At 41.4% G+C, this 19,515-nt stretch overlaps 1 protein-coding gene across 4 annotated transcripts in view; it reads left to right on the top strand.

The window, feature by feature from the left end:
- The window catches only part of HECW1 (HECT, C2 and WW domain containing E3 ubiquitin protein ligase 1), a 273,800-nt gene that overhangs the window by 125,214 nt on the left and 129,071 nt on the right, over nucleotides 1–19,515 (top strand). For all 4 annotated transcript variants that reach the window (XR_012774309.1, XM_075493694.1, XM_075493692.1 and 1 more), the window contains one exon: nucleotides 12,126–12,220. Coding sequence is in view for 3 of the 4 variants with exons in the window: in XM_075493694.1 (XP_075349809.1) it covers nucleotides 12,126–12,220 (95 nt within the window). In the remaining variant the exon portion in view is untranslated. The remainder of the gene's footprint in view (nucleotides 1–12,125; nucleotides 12,221–19,515) is intronic.

Raw genomic sequence — 19,515 nt, forward strand, 5'->3', positions numbered from 1 at the left:
GTTGTATTTAATAATGTACAAGTATTTAGTGATAGAATGACATTGTTTGCTGCTGTTCTTTTCCTTTCTGCAAAGAAGGAAAAAAGTAATGCGGAAAGGAATAAAATGTTTGCAAGATGGTAATGTGAATCCAGGAACCAGTGTGCCAAAGATCTCAATCTCTGCTGCACCGTTAGCCTGCTGTGACCGTCTTTTGCCTTCAGTAGAGTTACAGTGCCAAAATACAGGTGCAACTGTCCTCATTTTCTCCTCACGCTATGTAGACCTGTCAGGTGCCTTGCAAATCAGACCACATAATCCTGAGGTGAAGGGAGAAATGCGTGCCTTTCCTTGGGTTGCTCCCTTGTACATTTTCCTTGCCTCTAATGCCACTGCCTGGAATACTGGCCTTCATTTTGGTCTTCCAGATTTTGCAAATGATTCTCTTCCAAAATTGTCTGCAAATAGTTCTGCTCTGTGGTAGAGTCACGAAAGCCAAGAGTTTGAATTGTCATATTTGCCATTGTATTCTTGGTATGTATAACCTATTACCAGTTGCCTAAGAGAGTACCACAACATCTCTTCCTAGTCTTCTCTGTGAGCTCTTACTTCCATCTAAAGTAGTGTTTTGCTGTCATCTTTTACTTGTATTAGGATGTTTGTACTATGACAGCAATGAACAGTCTTTGTTGTATGATAACATAATGCATAATTGTCTTAATATAACAAATTATTTTTAAATTTGATTATTAGAAATAGCAGCAACAAACAATAATGTGCTTAGTGTAGTGGGTAACTGAAACAATTTGAGCACTAGGAAGCTGATTCTACAAGCATTTGAAATTTCCATTCAGCTGCCTTCTCAAATTGACCATTTCTTCCTTTGTTGTCATGGAAATATTAGGCTGAAAGTATCTTTAGATATGCAGTAGAGACAAGGAATGTGTGCATACTGATTCTGAAGTGTGATAAAAGTATTAAATAAGAAAAGCAGCCCTTATGGTATTGTGAGTAATAGTGCTAAGCTCTTGGCTTCTCTTTTACATCCAAGTGCGAAGGATTTCTTCTTGGTAATATTCATGTCTTGTTGCCCAAGGACTTAATTGCAAGACTCTCTTTGTATACTGCATGGCACGTGCTTGACTGACTGTAATAGCTCCCAATCAGAGTGAACACTGTGAGTTTTAATATTGCATGGTCTGGCTGCTAAACACAAAGAAACTGTTGTTGTAAAGTATTCTTATAGTGACTGAAGAGAGCTTAGCACTTGAAAATGTGAATAGATAGGGCTTCTGACTGGGAGAGTTTGCAGAGTAACAAGAGAAAGGACGTAACATGTAAGAGGAGCTGGGGGAATGGTGAGGTCCCTGATGGCTGGTTTTGGCACTAACGTCTTCAAAGGTAACTTTCTTGGGGAAAAAAAATGAAAGACTGACTCAAGGGAACGTTCTGTTTCTAATGTGAAATTCAGTTATGCTTATCTGACATGTGATTGAAGACTGGCTGAAGAAGTGCTGTAGCAGGTGTCTTGAATTAAACTGCTACTAATGTAAATGAAAACATGAATCCTCCCTAATTTAATTACTTGGCTGGGTTTGGAGTTGCAAGGTGTCCCTTTTCATGCTGTCCTCTCCCCTCACAAAGCAGGCACCAGGTAAAGTTATGGCTTACACCTTCCTAAATACTAATCATTGATCATAAGGCTGATGCCATTTTCTGCTTCTATAAATCCAAAGCAATGCCTGGTCCACCCATGTTTTGAGATGAAGGGGGATAAAAGCATGTTGTGATGCAGAGGGCTGTCTTTGAGGCACTTGGCTTCTGAAGTTCATGCGTTACCTCTTGCTCAAGGCAGTGCCTGAAGGCATAATCCAATCATATGTATTTAATTAAAACTTTAAACTGCTGTTGCCTTGATAAAAGCAAGGAGCTGATGGTTCACAGGCATCTGCTCTAGGAGACAATAAACTTGACGCAGATATAATACCTGGAAGCCTAAAGGATATGTTGCAACAGGGGCAGTTGAGAAGAGCTTGCTTCATGCGGGACAAGCCAGTGGCTGTACATCACAGTAAAGAGAGTAGAGGGGTCCCCAGCTCTGCTCATCCCTCCTCTTTTTTGGAGCTGTGAGCTATTGTATAGTTTTGAATTTATACCTTTCTCTGTCATCTCTGAGTCACCTTCACAGTGCTTCTGCTGACACTCAGAACAAAGCTCAGGCATGTCAGTGTTCCTGTATATTTATTTTCTATCTGTTTATTTTGTGTTTTAATATGTATTGGTGTAACTGAGAACACAGTTAGGCACTGTATCTCCAGTTCAAATTCTTTTCCTGAATATTGTCAGTCACTCTAATGTAGCTAAGGGGACGCTAATACAGTGAAACAAATGGTTTTCTGCATGTGAGGCAAGGCTAATTTCCAGTGTACTGGAAGCATAGAGATTTTTTTTCTCTACTATTCAATTTTGATGAAGAACTATCGAGTTCATTGTAACCAAGATGATGATCAGTTTTATTTAAAAACTTAGTCTCATGTAATTGTTGCATTTCAGAAGTTATTTTAGATCATCTCCCTCAAAAATAGAGGAACCATGTGTTTGATTTTGCCTGCAATGTTGTTTTTCATGCAATGTGCATGAGTGCGTAGGATCAGAAAGCAAACTTTAGGCATGGTTTCCAGTTATTATGGACTCAACTGTGACACAGTTAAAAATGCTTTGATGATTGCAAGTTTTCCTCAAATAAATTGCTCACTAGCTAATGCTCATGGTGAAAAACTCATCGTTAAGCTGATTTACATAAAAACATTATACGCCTGTAGGCTCTGGAATTTCATTAAAGTCTCAATCTCAGTGCAGCCCTTATAATTTGCTGTTTGCAATGACTAAAATGTCTCTCTCAAACAGCTTTTCCTTCTCCTGATGAAAGGCAGGTAAGTTGTTACAACCCCTCCCATTCTTAACTCTCATTCACTCGGATTGGTGCCTATCAGTCCTTTCTTTACAACAGTCCATAAAGGCTGAGCAGATAGATAGCACTGTTGGGTTTGACTGTAAGTAAATAGATAAAATTCTTGCCTGTTCTGGGCTGGAGCCTGCTGTCTTTATGAATATGGAGCAAACAGTTCTGTTGGTTTCAATGGGATGAGAGATGACTCAGTGCCAGGAATGGTAAGGCTGAGTCTTTTTGTTTTTCTTTTTTCTCCCCATCTCACATTTCTGAAGATAATTTTAGGAGGAAATTATTATCTTCAAGGATGTGAGCTGTCTGAGCAAACTAAACCTCGATTCCGTTATTCATGCTATACAATAAAACTTAAGAAGTGGGTAACAGTTGGAGAATATGCCCCAGTGCAAACTGCAGGTTCTGTTCTTAGCTACGTAAGGACTAAAACACCTTTTTATTAAAGACATTTAGCATCTTTAGCTACAGGTTGGCCAGTGGCATCCTTGTACTGACCTTTCCTGTGGTGCATATCTGCAGAAGCTTTGCCTTGCTCTGCCTCAACTCTAGTTGTCAATCTAAATGCCAGACTTACTGGGCACCTTGATGGTACAGACCCTTGTCCGTGATGAACTGGACTTTCACAAGGGCCACTGGATGGCTGTAGATTTTAATGTGTTCCAACCCCTGCCCATCTGGACAAAGTTTGAGCCAGTAGACTGACCGTAAGTTCCTTTGCCATCTCCCTGTGGTTGCATAATTGGGAGCTTGAATACAAGTCCCCCAGTACATGCATTGCCTTCCCACCGTGAAGGCAGCTGGCAGTGCTCATCTGTCCTAGCAAGACTGAAACAGTGCTCTGCTACCTGCTCTCCCAAAATTCTTCTCTATTCAAGCCTATGACCACCACAAATCACAGGTTTTTTTCTTCACCATCTTACCTGTTTTTGTCCTGGCTTCTGTTTCCCCACCCCATGCTCCCTAATCCCCCCAGCTGCCTTCATCTCTTCCTTCAACAGGGGCAGATCGGCAGTGGATTCATATTCTCCTCTTCCATGCTACTTGGCACAGCGGGGAGATACCCAGGGATACAGTCCTCCTGCTCCCAGGAGGCACCCAGACATGCCACAGCCAAAAAGAGCTTAGATCTGTATTGCAGAAAAAGTCTGTCTTAGCGCCAGTCTGGAACATGCTCAGCACAGATAGGATTTCCTGGGCATTTAGATGGTAAAATCAAAGATGTCTCAAATAAGCATATCAAACTGAATTTTTTGGAGAGGCTTATAAGTTAGCTGAATTTTAATGTACTTTTACAGGAACAGCAAAAGATACATGTTTAGTATAGTGACTTCTACTCCATATTAACATGAGGGGTAAAGGGAAAGGTCTTCAGAAATCTTTAATGGGTAAAAATCCATGGTTTTCCCTTACCCTTACAGCTACAAATTTCTGGGTGAAATTTTCTTGCTGTGCATCTCTGTAGATCTGAGGCAGACATCCAGCATGCAAAATTTTAATCCAAATGTATATATCTTTGAAAACATACAAGCAACTGAAAAGAAGATTTATAATGAAAAATGTCAAGCAACTTTCATAATCAGCAATGGTAGATATCCTGCCTGTATGGAGAAATATATACAAGTGCTGGAAATGAATGTATAAGCACACATCCATTCCAACTGCTAGAATTCTTTAGTAACGAGTCTTGCCAATAGGACAGTTTTTATGAGGGTAGCACATAAGCAACAGCCTTTTGAAATTAGATCTATATGTTCTTCCTGAATAGCAGTTTACAGAGCCCCTTTGTTGTATCTCTCCTTTAATAGAAACCCCTGGATACCTTTATTTTCATAAGGCAAAAATGGTGTGATTTTTTCTGTCTTATGCTCAGGAGTCTACACCTGAAAAATTCCTGAATAATGATAATTAATCACAGTGCAGTCATGGGCAAGCAGATGCATGTCACTTCATACGAACAGCATAGTAATAGAGGTGGATTATACAAAGCTAGACCTAAAATCAATGTAGTATGGAGCATGCAACATTGAGGGCTCAAACAAGTGAAGTTAGGACAGAGGAGACTGGCCCACTGACTACGAGGATTTGTTACTACCTATTAGTTGTTAGTGTACTAATTTACTGTATTACTCTTGTGGTGGTTGGAGGCAGGTAGCTGCTGAATCAAATTATCAAGCAAAGGAAATAAAAGTGATAGTCAATAGCAGAGAGTATCTGCAGATCACAACAACAGAACAAAGAATCAATGATATAATAAATGATAATAATCAGCTCTCCTGTTACAAAGGAGGTGACTCCAGCCCTGAATGTGCAACCCTTGTGAAGCAATAGCAGTCTGTGACAACACCATCTGAAGATGAAATAAAGTTACTAAGATCATCTAACCTGTTCTTCAAATATCAGTTACAACTACAAATACTGAAATACAATACTTATTGTTGCAGAGTTAAGGTTATTTGAATGTTCTAACTGTGCATTTCTGCATCTTGACAAGTTTGGATTTTGGGCTTAAATTTAATCTTGACTAGAAGTTTTCTGGGTGTTGTACTGCTTGGTTTTGAGCTATTACAGTTTCCTTGCAAATGTTTGTGCCTGAAATTGTTGATATGTACTGGTCAGCCTTAATTCTGTCTTCAGGTACTTTTTTCTTTCTTGCCTGGAAGCATTACAATAATCTGAAAGGTGAGATTTTAAAATCTCATATCTTGCAGTTTCTCAAAAGAAGTCTTTTGACAGTCTGTTCACATGTGTTTGTGCACCTTTTGGAGCAGGGTAGGGAAAAAGTCATCAGAAAATTGGAAGAAATTCTGCAACTGGGATTAAAGAAACACATCTGTTTAGGCCTCATTGGGTTTTAAACTGTTAGTTGTCTAAAAACTGAGGTGCCTTATGGAAAACTGTAGGCGGTTGTGATACTAAACAAGTACTGTGAGCAGATGCGGTTTACAGCTTAAGGAAATGCACAGTCCATAGGTGGCTGAGCAGCAGACCAGCTTGACGGCTGTAGTGTCACCGTTGCATATTGGACAGGCAATTCCTGGAACAGGCAGTTTTTCTGATACAGCACAAGAAATAAGAGCCGTTGTTTGCATGGAGCAGCAGGAGGCATACGTGATGGAAAGAAGCGGTACCATGTATCAATGTTGTAAGTACAAATTAGATATGGGAGTAATAACCTTACCTTTTGTCTTCGTTATGTGTCTTAATTCCTTGCTGACAGGGCAGGTATAGTATCGGCAGAAACAACCTACGTTTATCTAAAAGCTGTTGATGCTTAGGGAAAGGCTTATGCTGATGCAGGAGCACTGGATTTCAACTCTTTGGGTTGCATAGTTTACCTGCTCTCTCTACACTTCCAGCGGTATTCAAAAGCAGATGATGGGCGCTGGAGGCAGCAGCACGTGGAGAAGGGTGAGAGGTGGACAGGACATACACGTATGCACTGGGTTTCACAGGTAGCTGCTGATACAGCTTATATATTGTGCTCCATGCTTCACGAAGCTCTTGGTGAGAGGGCACTTTTTTCTCTTTCTTCTTCAGGTTTGACTTTCTTTTCTCTCTCTCTCTCTGCCTTTCCTTGCCTTGTTTCTTCTTCCCTGCTTTCTCCTCATTTAGTCTCATTTAAACAGTCCCAGTCTTTCTCCCCTCTCCCCTGTCCCACTCTCTGCACAGTGATTGTCTTCTAATCTCAGTCCCCTCCTTCCCTCAACTTCGACATTGATGCCATTGCTTACTCAATTCCAGTACTGCAACACTTCATATAAATTGCCTTTAATCTCTCTGTTTTGGCTTCCCATTGTAATTCCTTGTCCTATTTATTTTCATATGCCTCTCCCAATTTCCCCATTGTATTCAATCAGGACTCCGTATCTCCACTTTGACACCTTCTGTCTCCACTTCCAGAGACCACCGTGGCTACTTTAATTCAAGATGGTCCCGAAGCGATCTGATTATAGCACAGTATCATATGTTTGTTTATTCCACTTCTGGGTCCTCTCTAGGGAGAACTTTATGACTCATACCTTAATTGCTTTGCTCTCTGATTCGGTTCACTTGGTTCCGACCCACTTACTAAAGACAGCCACCTTTTCATTACTGGTTTTTGACACCTCTCATTTTTTATGCACAATGTTTGCCCAAAAGAGCAACAACAGCTCTTTTAGTAATAGATTGAATTGATCACAAATGACTCAGTTTTTAAGACTGGCATTACTTCCCTGAGAGGTTGTTCAGTGCTGAGAAATGCTTAGCTAATGCCTAGTCACCTCAGCTGTTTAATTGAAAGAAAAAGCATCATGGGAGTAAATCACAACCAGATTGTGGAAGTGCCTCAGGTGTATCATATGCTCCTATCAAACACCAACTGATGCTTCCTGTTTTCCCCAAAGAATATCATTTAGTCTTTCCTTGAAATACTCATTAGGATGGTTGTTTTTTGGTTTTGTTTAACAAGGGAAACTGCTTAATCCTGGCAGTGCTTCTTTTTATATCTGAGAGAATAAATCCACCTTTTAGTGAAAGCTAAGCCTCTGAGACCAGACTAGCCTTAGTAAGTGAGGAGCAGAGGATTATAAGAGCAAGTGAACTTTTGAGAAGAGATTTAGGGTAATTTTCAAAACTCTGAAGGAATGAGGAAGGTGAGTAGGAATTGAAGTATTTTAAAGGGAAAAGGTATCAAGTAAACCAACAGGAGCAATAACACTGACAGGAAAGAAGAATGGGTGGATGATGGAAACTAGGACACCTCTTAGAGGTTTTAAACCTTCAAGACTTCCAGCTGCAATTCATCAGCAGACCCTACTAGATTTTATCTCTCTCACTTCAGTTTAGTAAGGAGGTAGGGTGTTTTCAAGGGCTGGGTGATTGCGAGGCAGTATGGAATATTGCCAAGAAGAGTAATGTTCATCTGGTAAATTCATTTTCCAGTTAATTTGCAAAACTGATTTGGTAACTGAGATAACTCAGGGCTTTGATAGAGAAATCATTTTCTGTGGACGAGATCTTTTTTTCTTGTGAGAAGGATGAAGCTCCATGGCAGAGTTGTTCTCTGGCAAAACTCAAACTTCTCAGAGTTTTCCTCTGAATGAGGAGTGGTCTCTGTGGTGTCCAGGGATGGGCTACGTCCCAGCTCCTCTCCCTTCCCCATGAGCATCCCTTCTATGCGGCCCACAGAGGTGCTTGCGGGCTGTGGTGCAAGGAGCAAAACAGAATCGCCTCTCATGTTGCCCTGCCTCGCCCTGCCTTGGGGGCCTTGCTTTCAGGCACCTGTATTTTCTGCACCCATGATGGTTACAGCAGTTGGTCTGAGCATACAACTGGGAACTGTCTTATTTATATCAATGCAGTGGAAGGCTGTAACACAGCCATGGTATAATGGAGATACTAAGCCTGGTGTAGAGGGAATACAATGCTGTTTTGTTCTTGATCCGTGAAAATTGCTGAGTAGTTTAGTAATTGTCATGGGCATGAGTATTTCTGAGCATCTTTAGACATCTCATCTCTTGGAAGATTTACTAGTCTAACTGCCATTTATGCTAATTGAAAGGAGAATTTAACCTCATTACTTCATGACTTTAACATCATAACTTCATTACCTATCCAGCGAGCTGCTACTCATAATTACTGAGATGAAAATAACAATGGCACATATTTATTTATAACTGGGGATTAACTGGACAACACCTGCTCCTGACCTGTGCACTGTGCCATGCAGCTAGGGCAGCAGGACAGAGTTAAATGGTCTCCTTTATTCCACAACAAGCTAATCTACAAGACTACAATGCAAACAGCCAGCCCTTATAACTACATACTACGTATGAATGCCAGCTGGATAATATTCAGGTTTATTTATATCACTGCCTTGCCTATACTTACAGTGCTTTCTGTTCATCTGCAGAGGCAGTGGTACCAAGCCAGTGAATGTCTGCATCTGTTTTGGAAATGTCTCAGAGGTGATTCAGAAATACAAGAACAATCTTCAGATGGATTAAAATGTTAGGACTCTGTAAAAGTGAAAAACATGGCACCAACAATTTTATTTGGAAAGAATGGCTCCCAGCCAAAAAAAGCCCAACTGGGGTCTAAGTGGCATTTTTGCATATAAAGATACCATATGTAATTTTGCAAGCTTTATACTTGTTGAAGTTTTATCTATCCATTGACAATAGCCATTTTCCTGATATTTTCAATCTGAAAAAGATCTGGGAAAAAGAGGGAGGGGAGGAATCAAGAAAAAAGAAAATGTTGTTCCCCTGATGTTTCTAGAGTAATTTCTCAAGCTGTGAAGGCCCCCTGTAAGATTTTTTGCTATCAGATCTGCTCTCTGAATGAAACCTTTGACATTCATTAATCACTGCCTCAAATACTGCCTGGTGAATGGCTGCACCTCTGCCACTGTTTTGAATTGGGTGTGACACCTGCATCTCTCTGGGCTGCCTTCTTGCCAGTTTGCATCTGTATGTGAGCAGTTTGATTGAAAATTAAATTAGAAATAGTAGTTGCATGAAATTGAGAGGAATCTTCAATAACCACATGATTCTCTCCAAATACATATTCAATAATCTTAGTAATCCTTTGACCTTGAAAGCAGTACTAATATCCAGAATACCTACATAAGAATATATTCTTTCCTCCTTCTGTTCTCTCTGTCTAATACTTTTAGTTTACTTAAATAGATTCTTTTAAACCATAGTTTCCCAATGTACGTGGTAACTGATTTCCTACTTGTCAACCTATGGCGAGATTTCCTGCTGTGAGGTCTGGACATTGTCATACAGGCTAGTACCTGAAGTTGTATTTTATTAACTACATGAGTTAATAAAAATTAAAACAAAAAGCTGCTCTTTATTCTAGCTCTCAATGTTCCATGCAAACTGTAGCTAAATATCTCCAGGGGAGAGGAAAATTAAGATTTGAATAATTGTTGAGAACTGTGTGTTTTAGCTATTGTGATATCCTCAGCTTTTGCTGTCTTCTCAGTGAGTAAATGAGTTAGCTGCTGAGCTGTTAAAAGTCCTGCAGAGAAAATTACAATGCGAAAATTCAATCTGGACTTGCAGTTTTTCAGTCCCATAGGCTCATCCAGCTTTTCTGCTGCCAGAAGAAAACAACTGCTGCTCCCAGGTGCAACAATGGGGTCGCTTGCTCAGCTGCACTGATGCCTCAAGTAATTCTGTTGAATTTGCCGAAGTTCATTTGGGGCATAGTTGCAAATTAAACCCCAGGATGGGCAGCAAAGCCCCTTATGGAGGTGCTGAAGGACTCTGTAGCCTGTTCCACTTCTTGTGGAGTGCTGTGAAGCAAAAGGGGCACATGTATGTGCCTTTGCATATAGTGGGAGAGGCATGTATTTTCACCATGCGAGCACAAATGTGCAGCTGGTTGCCTGACGAAGAACGAACTGTGGGGATGGAAAATACGGTGGCAGATTAACTGCGCTGGCACTGTGCTTCTCATCGATGGACTGCCTGTCCCTAGTGTCTCCTCGGGGAGGAGTGCTGAGAAGCCACCTGGAAACAAGAAGCGCTCGAACGGCTTGGGAACATAAGCTCTTTCGTTTTCATCTCCCAAGTCACATTTGAAAGTTGGGAAGGCTTTACACTCCTAAAAATATTTTTGTCTTTCAAAAAACAAATCAGGATTTATTTTTCCTCCTGTGTTAACTGTAGGCATCAGGGTAAGCAATTCAGGCCTGCGTTTTTGAGGGTCTCTACCGCTTTTCATGTCCCCGTGTTTTGCTTCAACCTGGGGCGCTGCATGGTTGGTTTTTGGATCTACCAAACAGCAGATAACAGTACCATAATCTGTGGCCAAGGTCCCAGCTGTTAATGTTGCATAGTCTTTTGTCATAGTTGCGCTGATTTCACTTATTTTGTTACTGGTGTTAAAACAGCGATGCAATTTGTATGTTAAAACATTGGCATTCCTTTATTCTTTTCTTACAGAGGCACTGTAGTTACAGTGAGCGGTGTTGTGGCTCTGCAGGCAAAGGTTGGTGTTTTCCCTGGGCCTCAGCAGCAGCTGCAAAGTAAGGTGTTAAGGAAAAACTTGATTATGAGAAGCATTTTCAAGTATATTATGGAGCAGCTGAAAATTTCCATGGCATTATCCAGTTAAAACTGCAAGATGTGAATGCTGCTTTTATTTAAACATGCATTTTTCAGATCCCACAAACATACCTGTTACATACATACATACAGTGCATACCTGCTGTGTCCTGGCTGCATAGCAACCCAGTTCACATCCCAGTTTATTATGGAAGAAAATTCCTGCCTGCAGGATGTGCTCCAGCAAGTCACCAGGTCCAGGCAAGTGAGTGAGTGGGATTATGATGCATACTAGCAATTCGTATCTATTTGTAGTTACAGACCAACAGAGAAGCTGGCTGAAAGTATCTTTCCTTCTTGCAGCAGACAAGAAGGTGGGTCATAAGAGGATCATTGAACAAGAAGCTGATTTCACTTCTTCTGTGCCTTGATACAGTTATTGAAATGGGTTTCCCTCACTTAATGTATTTATCTGAATATCAGTGCATGTGGCAAAACGCAGTGCTGTGAATCCAAAATCATGGTCTTGCTTGTGTTCCTCACCTAATCCAAATCTTTGGAAGTCAGTGGATGGGGTCCACACTGAGATGGGGTCTCGTGGTACTATGCTGTTTCTGAAAAATGTTTTAATGTCGTAACTGTCAGAGCAGTTAATCTGTATAGATCTATGCCCTTGCCCTGACCAGAACAAATTGGTTCAGTGAAACTTGTCAGTGAGCAACCTTGTTGTCCTAAGGAAGTTTCTCACTTTCTCTGCACATTAATGTTTGGTATGTCTGAACCCTGTATGTCTGAACCCATACATTTTGGTATGTCTGAACATGTTCTTTTTCTGTCCCTACTTTTCTTCTTGCTAATGTAGCTAACGGATGGTGATCAGGTACTCTAAGGTCTGTCTGTCATAACTGCTGCTCAGAAGAGGTTGGGGTTTTAACTGCTTTAAGTCACAGGAGCTGGACTCTAAATTTCACTCTGGCAAAGGGCAAGATCAGAGGCAGGATGTATCCTGTCGTGCCAACCAACCTGGGACAAACCACTCGCAATTTAACTGCTTGCCAGCCTTGTGCCTATGAGCTGCAACCGATTGTGCAGCTTCTCCCTGGCAGTTCTTCTAATCTAAAATAATTCTCTCTTTTTAGCCGAAACAAAGATCTGCTTCAAATACTACCATGGCGTGAGCGGGGCACTAAGAGCCACAACTCCGAGTGTCACAGTGAAAAACAATGCAGCTCCCGTAAGTTATGCTGGCCTTTTATTTTTTACATGTTTGTTCCCTGCTGTCACTGTGCTATGCCTTGCTTTCCCTGCTGGCTTTATATACTTTTATATGAAAACTGAACATAATATTTGCTCTTCAGTGCACTGTGGTACAGAAAAATGGGTAGTCTTTCAGTTAGATGTGGGTTTGTATGCCAAGGGAATGTAGATTAGCTTTCAGTCTGTCACAAATAACTTCTCTGATCTGGGGCAAGTCCCATGTCCTAGCTGTTTCCCATTCTATAAAATTATCTTCTCTCTGCTGGGTGTTGCAAGACTTGGGTGATACCTCTAGAGGATTTGGGATTCTTGGGCTGTAAATACAATAAATGTCCAGAAAAGGAATAAGATTTTCCTATTTTAAGGTGCTTTTTTTCAAAATCGAGGCATGAGCATTTTCATGGCAGTGTCTCAGTTCCAGGAACAGCTACACTGTGACAGACTCCCATCAGTGGTAAGAAGTGGGCATTCAGGTCCTGATCCATCAAAGTAGTGAGGATCATTTTTGACAGATTGAGGCTTCATTGACAGCAATTTTGATTTGCTAGAGTTTAGCAAGCTCTGTGGCCCAAATAGCTCTAAAAAGCTATATATCTTGCATAGTTTTGGAAAATTTGGTCATCCGGAGAGTGAAATATTTTTTAGAAGCCTGCAGGGAGACTTGGTCACCTCCAGAGCTTGTCTGGCCTTGCTGACAGTGTCTCATTGCCTGCCAGGCTCATCCTGGCAGAGGTCTGCATAAGCTGGGGAGTTTTAGTCCAACCAGCATTAGAAAAAGACTAGCTCAGATGTTGTTTAAGCTGGAAGACGGGTTCAGGAAAGGTCTGTTGTACCTGTGGGTGTATGTAGGTTTCAGTGGACATCACTGAAGCGTAAGTTTTGAAAGTTTGGGGGTTTTGGGTGGTGGGGTTTTTTTGGTGTTGGTTGGTTGGTTTTGGTTTTTTTTAGCAGTCCCAAGTCGTTACTTCTAAAAACACTGAAGAGTCTCACATGCTGTATGTTAATTGTGTCTGGTTGCACCAGGGCCAGGAAGGATTATTGTTTTTCACCCTTAATATATGTAGAGACTTTTAGTGGTTTTTCTTTGCCTTGTTTTGATGCACACAGTAGCTGCAAACTGGATGCTGAGTAGGGGCTGATGGCATGTCTTTTAGGAATAAAAGGGATTCATGTCTTGATAGGCCTTTCTCACATGCTCACGGTGAAGCTATTTGCCAGTTTGGAAGCCTGGAGAGTTTCCTCTGGCTGTCTTCAGAGGAACATTATAGTCTTAGATATCTTAATTTTGTGGACTGCTGAAAAGTTCTTTTTAGCCTGTAGTGAGTGGTGTCTTGTTGACTCAGGACTTGCTGTTCATTTCCTGGTTATCATGAATTTGAGGGGACAATCTATGTCATTGATTTAGTCCCAGTCTTCTCTGAAAGGTAAGCCAGCCAACCAAGGTAATAAATATCAGTAGGCTGAGAAATTAGAATAATTTTTTTTCATGATTCACATCCATGTCTTAGACCTGAGTTTGAACCTGAAAAATTTTCAGGTTTAGTGTGGAAGGTCTACTCTATTAAGTATCAGCAGTATGTTTTAAGTTAATAGAAGAATGTATGAGGACCTGTGCCTTTGTAATATGGAAATACATAACCTTTTGTTCTTCAGTTGAGGCCTCTGTATATATATATGAGGAAATAAAGTGCCTTAAGCAGCCATTCACTTTCAGCTGAGCAGGACTCATGTTTAAAAGAAAGTCGTCTTTGTGCAGTACTCATGGTCTTCATAGAGATCAGATGAGAAAAAGAAACACCTATTATGACCTTTGAAGCTGAGTATACTGTACATGGATGAAAAATAAAATATGATAAAAAGTGGAATCAGATAACAGTTTTCCGTTTGAGGGCCAAACCAGTGTCTGGAAACAGCATTCTCTTCACATCATCTAATTTTTCCTGCCTTTCTGGCTTACAGAATAGTCTGTGTGGTTTTGCCAGTTTCTTTTGCAGACCGGAGAGGCCAGCAGTGTTACTGTAGGTGCAGCATCAGTTTCTCTGTTGTCTTCTCTTCATTGTTTGCTGCATTACGTAAATAATTTGGTGCATTGTAAGGCAAATACTAAGTAGTGAAGACAACAAAAGCAAAGGAATAGCAACAAAGGTTGTGCAATATGAACCTGGATTGACCCCCCTGTATGAGTGCAAGAGGTAAAAAATGGTAAAGATTTGAAAACTCCTTTAGAGTTTAGAGAAAAATAATGGGCTGGTTCTTGCCTATGTGAAGGCTTTCAGCTAAGTATGACCCTCCAAACTCCAGTCCCAGCTGAAACCCTCAGATGCCTTTCTCCATCTGCCTCTCTGCAGTACATGTCCAACCTTTACTACTAAAGTTGTTGAGTATTTCACAGCATCCTGCGCCATTGGAAGGTGGTGTTACCCTTACTGCACAGATGAGGAAGGGGATAACAACGGATTTTCCCAGCCCTAGCCTTTTCCTGGGTTCTTGTGTGCCTCTGCACTGACTGCTGCTGGGGCACAGGTAACACCATGCAAAGTGCAGACATTATCCTTATAACTGCAAACACACATAAGCACTCACCTTTTGACTGTGATTTCACTAATTTCACTAATGGTGAATTCCAGACTTGGTTGTTTTTGTGTTTGGTTTGGTTTTGTGGTTTTTTGGGGTTTTTTTTAGTGGAAGGAGAGGGAGAAAGTGTTAAAGGAATCCCAAAATAAACTGCTATATCTATTTTAAAACATTTTTTCTAAATAATGGCTTGGAACAATGATCAGAAAATTCTTGTCCAAAAGAAGCAGCAGATATTCTGGTTTGTACTTTGCTATGCTCATCTATCATCAACCAGAGAGTAAATGCACAGCTTTCCTTATCCGTGGTGCCAGGTCCCTCCCCATCCCTCTGCAGCAGCTCCACAGTGAAGTATACTGAGTGGGCAGCCCCATCTCTCTTTCCTGTGTCTTGAATCATAATCTGAGCACGGCTGAGCAGGGAAGCGATAGACTGTTTTATTTTCCCCTATGCGTCCGCGTGATCAGCTAAGAGCCGTGACAGTCTAGCACCATGCCTATGGCTCGTCTGAGGGCCCTGAGACTTCTTACTCTAGTGAGACTTGACATGCGGGGCCCTCCGTGATCGAATTGGATGCATCAAACTCTTGAGTTGTTTTCATTGCTCCAGTGATTCAGAGCACTGCCCCGGGGTCCCAGGCACACCATTTCTCACAGTACCAGTGAAAGCCTCGGTCCTCTGACTGCTGTGGCCTGGGTGCAGAGAGGGGCCCTGCTCAGAGGGAACCTTCTTCAGATCCTGAGGCAGGTTCTTGCACATCCTTTCTGCTGGAAGAGGGAATCCTGTGGTCTGTGCTTGGAAATTTACCCTCTTTTGCAGTCAGTAGGAGTTTTAGCAGTGGCTGTGGCACCTTAGTGTGTTAGAAATAATAGCTTTTTTGCAGGGAGAAAATATCAATAGGGATCCTGCTGTGAAGTTTTTTGAAAAGCTGGTTGCCTTGAACCAAAGGGAATTTTGCCATTGTTGTGACGGCGTCACAAATTCATCCTGAAGCTTAGGCTGTCAGTACGGGGACCGAAGGAACAAGGCTTTGTGTATTTGACACAAGCAAACCTTTTCGTTTGGCACAGCTTGGGAGAAAGATCAGGAGCAGGTGTCCTTTGGGGACAGGTGACCTTCTGGGGACAGCGCTTTCACTGCCACCACAGACTCATCTGCAGCTGATGCTAGAGCCACCCAAGCAGATTCTGTCCGAGCCTCCAGGCGTGTGGCACCTCCTGCGGCAGGGGCAGCAGCTGGCATATTGGCTGCTTGGTGCGTGTCCCGTCCTGTCTGTCAACGAGACCTGCAAACGCCAATAACCAGCAGTATCCTAACACCAGAATTTAAAAAAACAACTACAGAAAACCCCCTTTCACTGTCTGTCTGACTGCAGTTTGCTGCAATTGAAAAGGGAAAAGAAGCTGGAGGTGGTCATGCTGGGGGCTGTAAGGGGCTGTAAGTGGTTGCCATTCTTGTTCACGCGCTGCTGAGACTGTCTTTATTTGGCAGTTACAAGGAATCCTGCTTCCAAAGGGGAAAAAAGTTGCTGCGTTAGTTGGATGTCTTTGTATAGCACTGATGGTGCTTTAGGCTGAGTAGCATCTCTCATTTCTTGTATTATGAATGTTCTGCTCCATTTGAGTTTTATCTCCTGACGCTGTAACCCAGTTATTAGAGCTGCCTCGCCTGCTGATTAGGATGCCCTGCAGCTCGTTTGTTGGTGAAAAGTCCTGTCACATTTTATCACCTGTGAATCATCAGGCTTGAATATCTGGGAACGAAGGGCTGTGCACTTTGGCCAATTCATACATGGCAGAAGTGTAAATGTGAATTTGGGGCAGTGGATAGGCCTGGGGGTAATGGCAGTAAAACGAAGCACCTGCAATTCTGGAAAAAAGCAACATCCTGGCTGGCTTCTTTTTTGCTGGACTAGTGGCATCCTGAAAGCAGTGCTGTTTATGCACAGTAGTTTATACTACTAAAGCGTAAGCATTACCATGGTATGGATGAGCAAACCATTTTCTCAGTAGAAAAGAACACTTTTACAACATCGGCAACCTTCCTCTATTTGTTACTCTTCATTTATTCATGATGTTGTCACCACTAATTCATTTTTACATCAGATATTGTTCTAGAAAAACAATACAAGTTACAGCAATTAATTCTAGCAATAGGAAAGTGTTATCTTGCTAGTGTGAAAATGATTTAACCTGAACATGGCTCTTTTGCAGTAAAATAAAGCTGGCATGAGAACAACATCAGAATGAAAAAGATGAACCTTTTCCCCTAAGAGTTTATAGCCTAAAAAGATAAATTGGATACATCACAATTAAAAGACAGTAAGTGGAGAATCAATGTTTTAGCCTCAGGACAAATGTCTTCACTAAATTGGGAGCAATCACTCGCTGTGTATTAGATGCAAAGAACCACGGTTGATCGAACCTCTGGAGCTTTCGTGCCATGGTTCCTGTCTCGTAGATCATGATGCACTTGTCAAATACACTTAGCATTGTGGGGAAAGCTATGTAAATGGGAGCTAATTATTGAAAGAGACCTTCTCTGTGTTGTATTTGTGTGGAAATGCTGCCTCAGCTGAGTTTCCCACAGCGGGAATTACTGCTTGATAAGCTGCTGCCATTTGGTGGTGACTGATCATTCCTGAGGACTTTCTGCTGTAAATATTTGCATTACGTGCTGTCACGTCAGAGCGTGGGCTGCCGAGGAGTGTTTGATAATGAAGCATTCTGCCTCATTTCCATGTATGTGCTGCAAGCCGGGATTTTATGAGAGTGTGCATGTACAAGCAGCTGTATCTCTCATTCTTTCCAAAGGCTGGATTTAAATATCTCAGCTGTGTGTTCTTTTTCACTTCATGTCTGTGTTTCTGGGGCATTGCTATGTAATAAATCTAACAGTCTGGTTTTGAGAGTGTAAGAATAATTATACTTCAAGAAACAGGATAAAGAGGGAGCAGAAACTTCTAGTGGCTTCTGCACTGTTCAGCAATTGAGGTTAAAAAAAAAAAGTTTATGGAAAACACAACATCAGGCTGCTGCAATTAATCACAGCAAGGAATGCAAGCTAGGTATATCTTTAACAAGTGTAAGTGGTGTACCTTGAAAGGCTCAGCATTTCCAGGGAGGGAAGCAGCACTTCTCTGGAAGCTATGGGTGTGCTTAGGTGACTGGGTATTTGTCAGGAGTGAGCAAGAGAATCCCCTTTTCTTATCTTGAGATGAGAAGTAGCCAGAGCTCCCCCCAGCTTGCAGCTGCCTTTGAATGCAAGGTAAGGAGTGGCATTGTTAGTATCACCTATATTCTACCCATCCTGGTTTATGTCTCCTCCTATTACCTGCAAAGGAGATGGAATCATTCAAGAATGAAAAAGTCGAGGCAAAATGAGCAGGGGAAATGACTGGAAATACTCACTCAGCTGGAAGGAAGTGTAGACTCCAGCAGTCAAATACAAAGTGCTCTCTGCCAGGGTACAGTCCCTTTCCAATGTAAAAGGGCATCTAACAGAAAATATATACGCTAAGAAACAATTGCTGAAAGAGAAGTGGATTCCACTGATTAACCATTCGAGGTGAATAGTTCTGAAAAAAAGTAGCTGATCCATAAACTGTGGGAGGAAAGTGATCTGTGTAGGCTTCTGATCTATTGGAAATATCTGCCCATTTTTGGTTTTCTCCTGATGTGGTATTTGTTTCACAATAGCAGCAATGCTGTCTGCATCCTGCCTGCCTTTATGTGCTCATACATTGCCACCGGTGCAGGCTAACATCATGAAGTGGTATAACATGAGAACATAAGTCTTTGAATTTAAAGAAACTATTACATTGACTGGGGAGTTGCTTCAGCATTTTAACAGGAAGTTCCGTATGTCATTGGTTTTCTGTAAGCATGGAAGGAGCAATTTGGTCACTTGCGTACAAAAGAACGTGTAATGGCTCACAGTAAGCTCATCAGAGATAGAAGAAAGAAGTGTAGTAGTACCTCTTAGTAAAATCTTTGCCAATTCCCTACTATGTGCATAGGAGACGCTAGTACTTTCATGTTACAAAATTCTGTGTGCACTCAATGTATGCTTGTTTTGAAATGCTCTAGAGAGATGAACTCTAAAAAGAGAGCAAGAAAAGCATTAGGAGTAATACAGAAAGGTTTTCATTAATACTCTATTGTTTTCAACAGTTTTTATTGTAGTATTACCTAAAGCCTTAATCTAAGATTGGGCTCCAGGGCAGTATGCGCTGAATGGATACGCTAGCCATTACAGAAGCTACAGCTAACAGGCAGTTGGACGGAAGGGTGGCTTTCCTGGCAGAATTTGACACACACACACACACACACACACACACAGAGCTACAAAATACAAGGGAATTATTTTTAGTGTGAGAACAACCCTCAGCACATTTGTTACAGCTGAAAAATGTCATTAATTCGTTTTTTCACTTTGGTTTTGCTTCATTATAAAACCATGGTAGTGTTTTACAGTCTGATTTAGCAATACTCAGTTATGTTCAAGCATACGTACATGAGCAGCCTCCTAATAGTTGCACAGTTGAGCCCTTAGTTCAGTGTAATTACATTTTTTGGTTATGCTTTTCTAGATCCTAATTAGCACCGATTCAAAGAATTTGAAAGTTAATGACATGTCCAAATTATTTCTTATTGCCACCTCAGTAACACGGGGCTTTTTCAGTATCCAGATACATAA

Source organism: Mycteria americana, chromosome 2, assembly GCF_035582795.1.
Source record: "Mycteria americana isolate JAX WOST 10 ecotype Jacksonville Zoo and Gardens chromosome 2, USCA_MyAme_1.0, whole genome shotgun sequence".
Lineage (NCBI taxonomy): Eukaryota > Metazoa > Chordata > Aves > Ciconiiformes > Ciconiidae > Mycteria > Mycteria americana.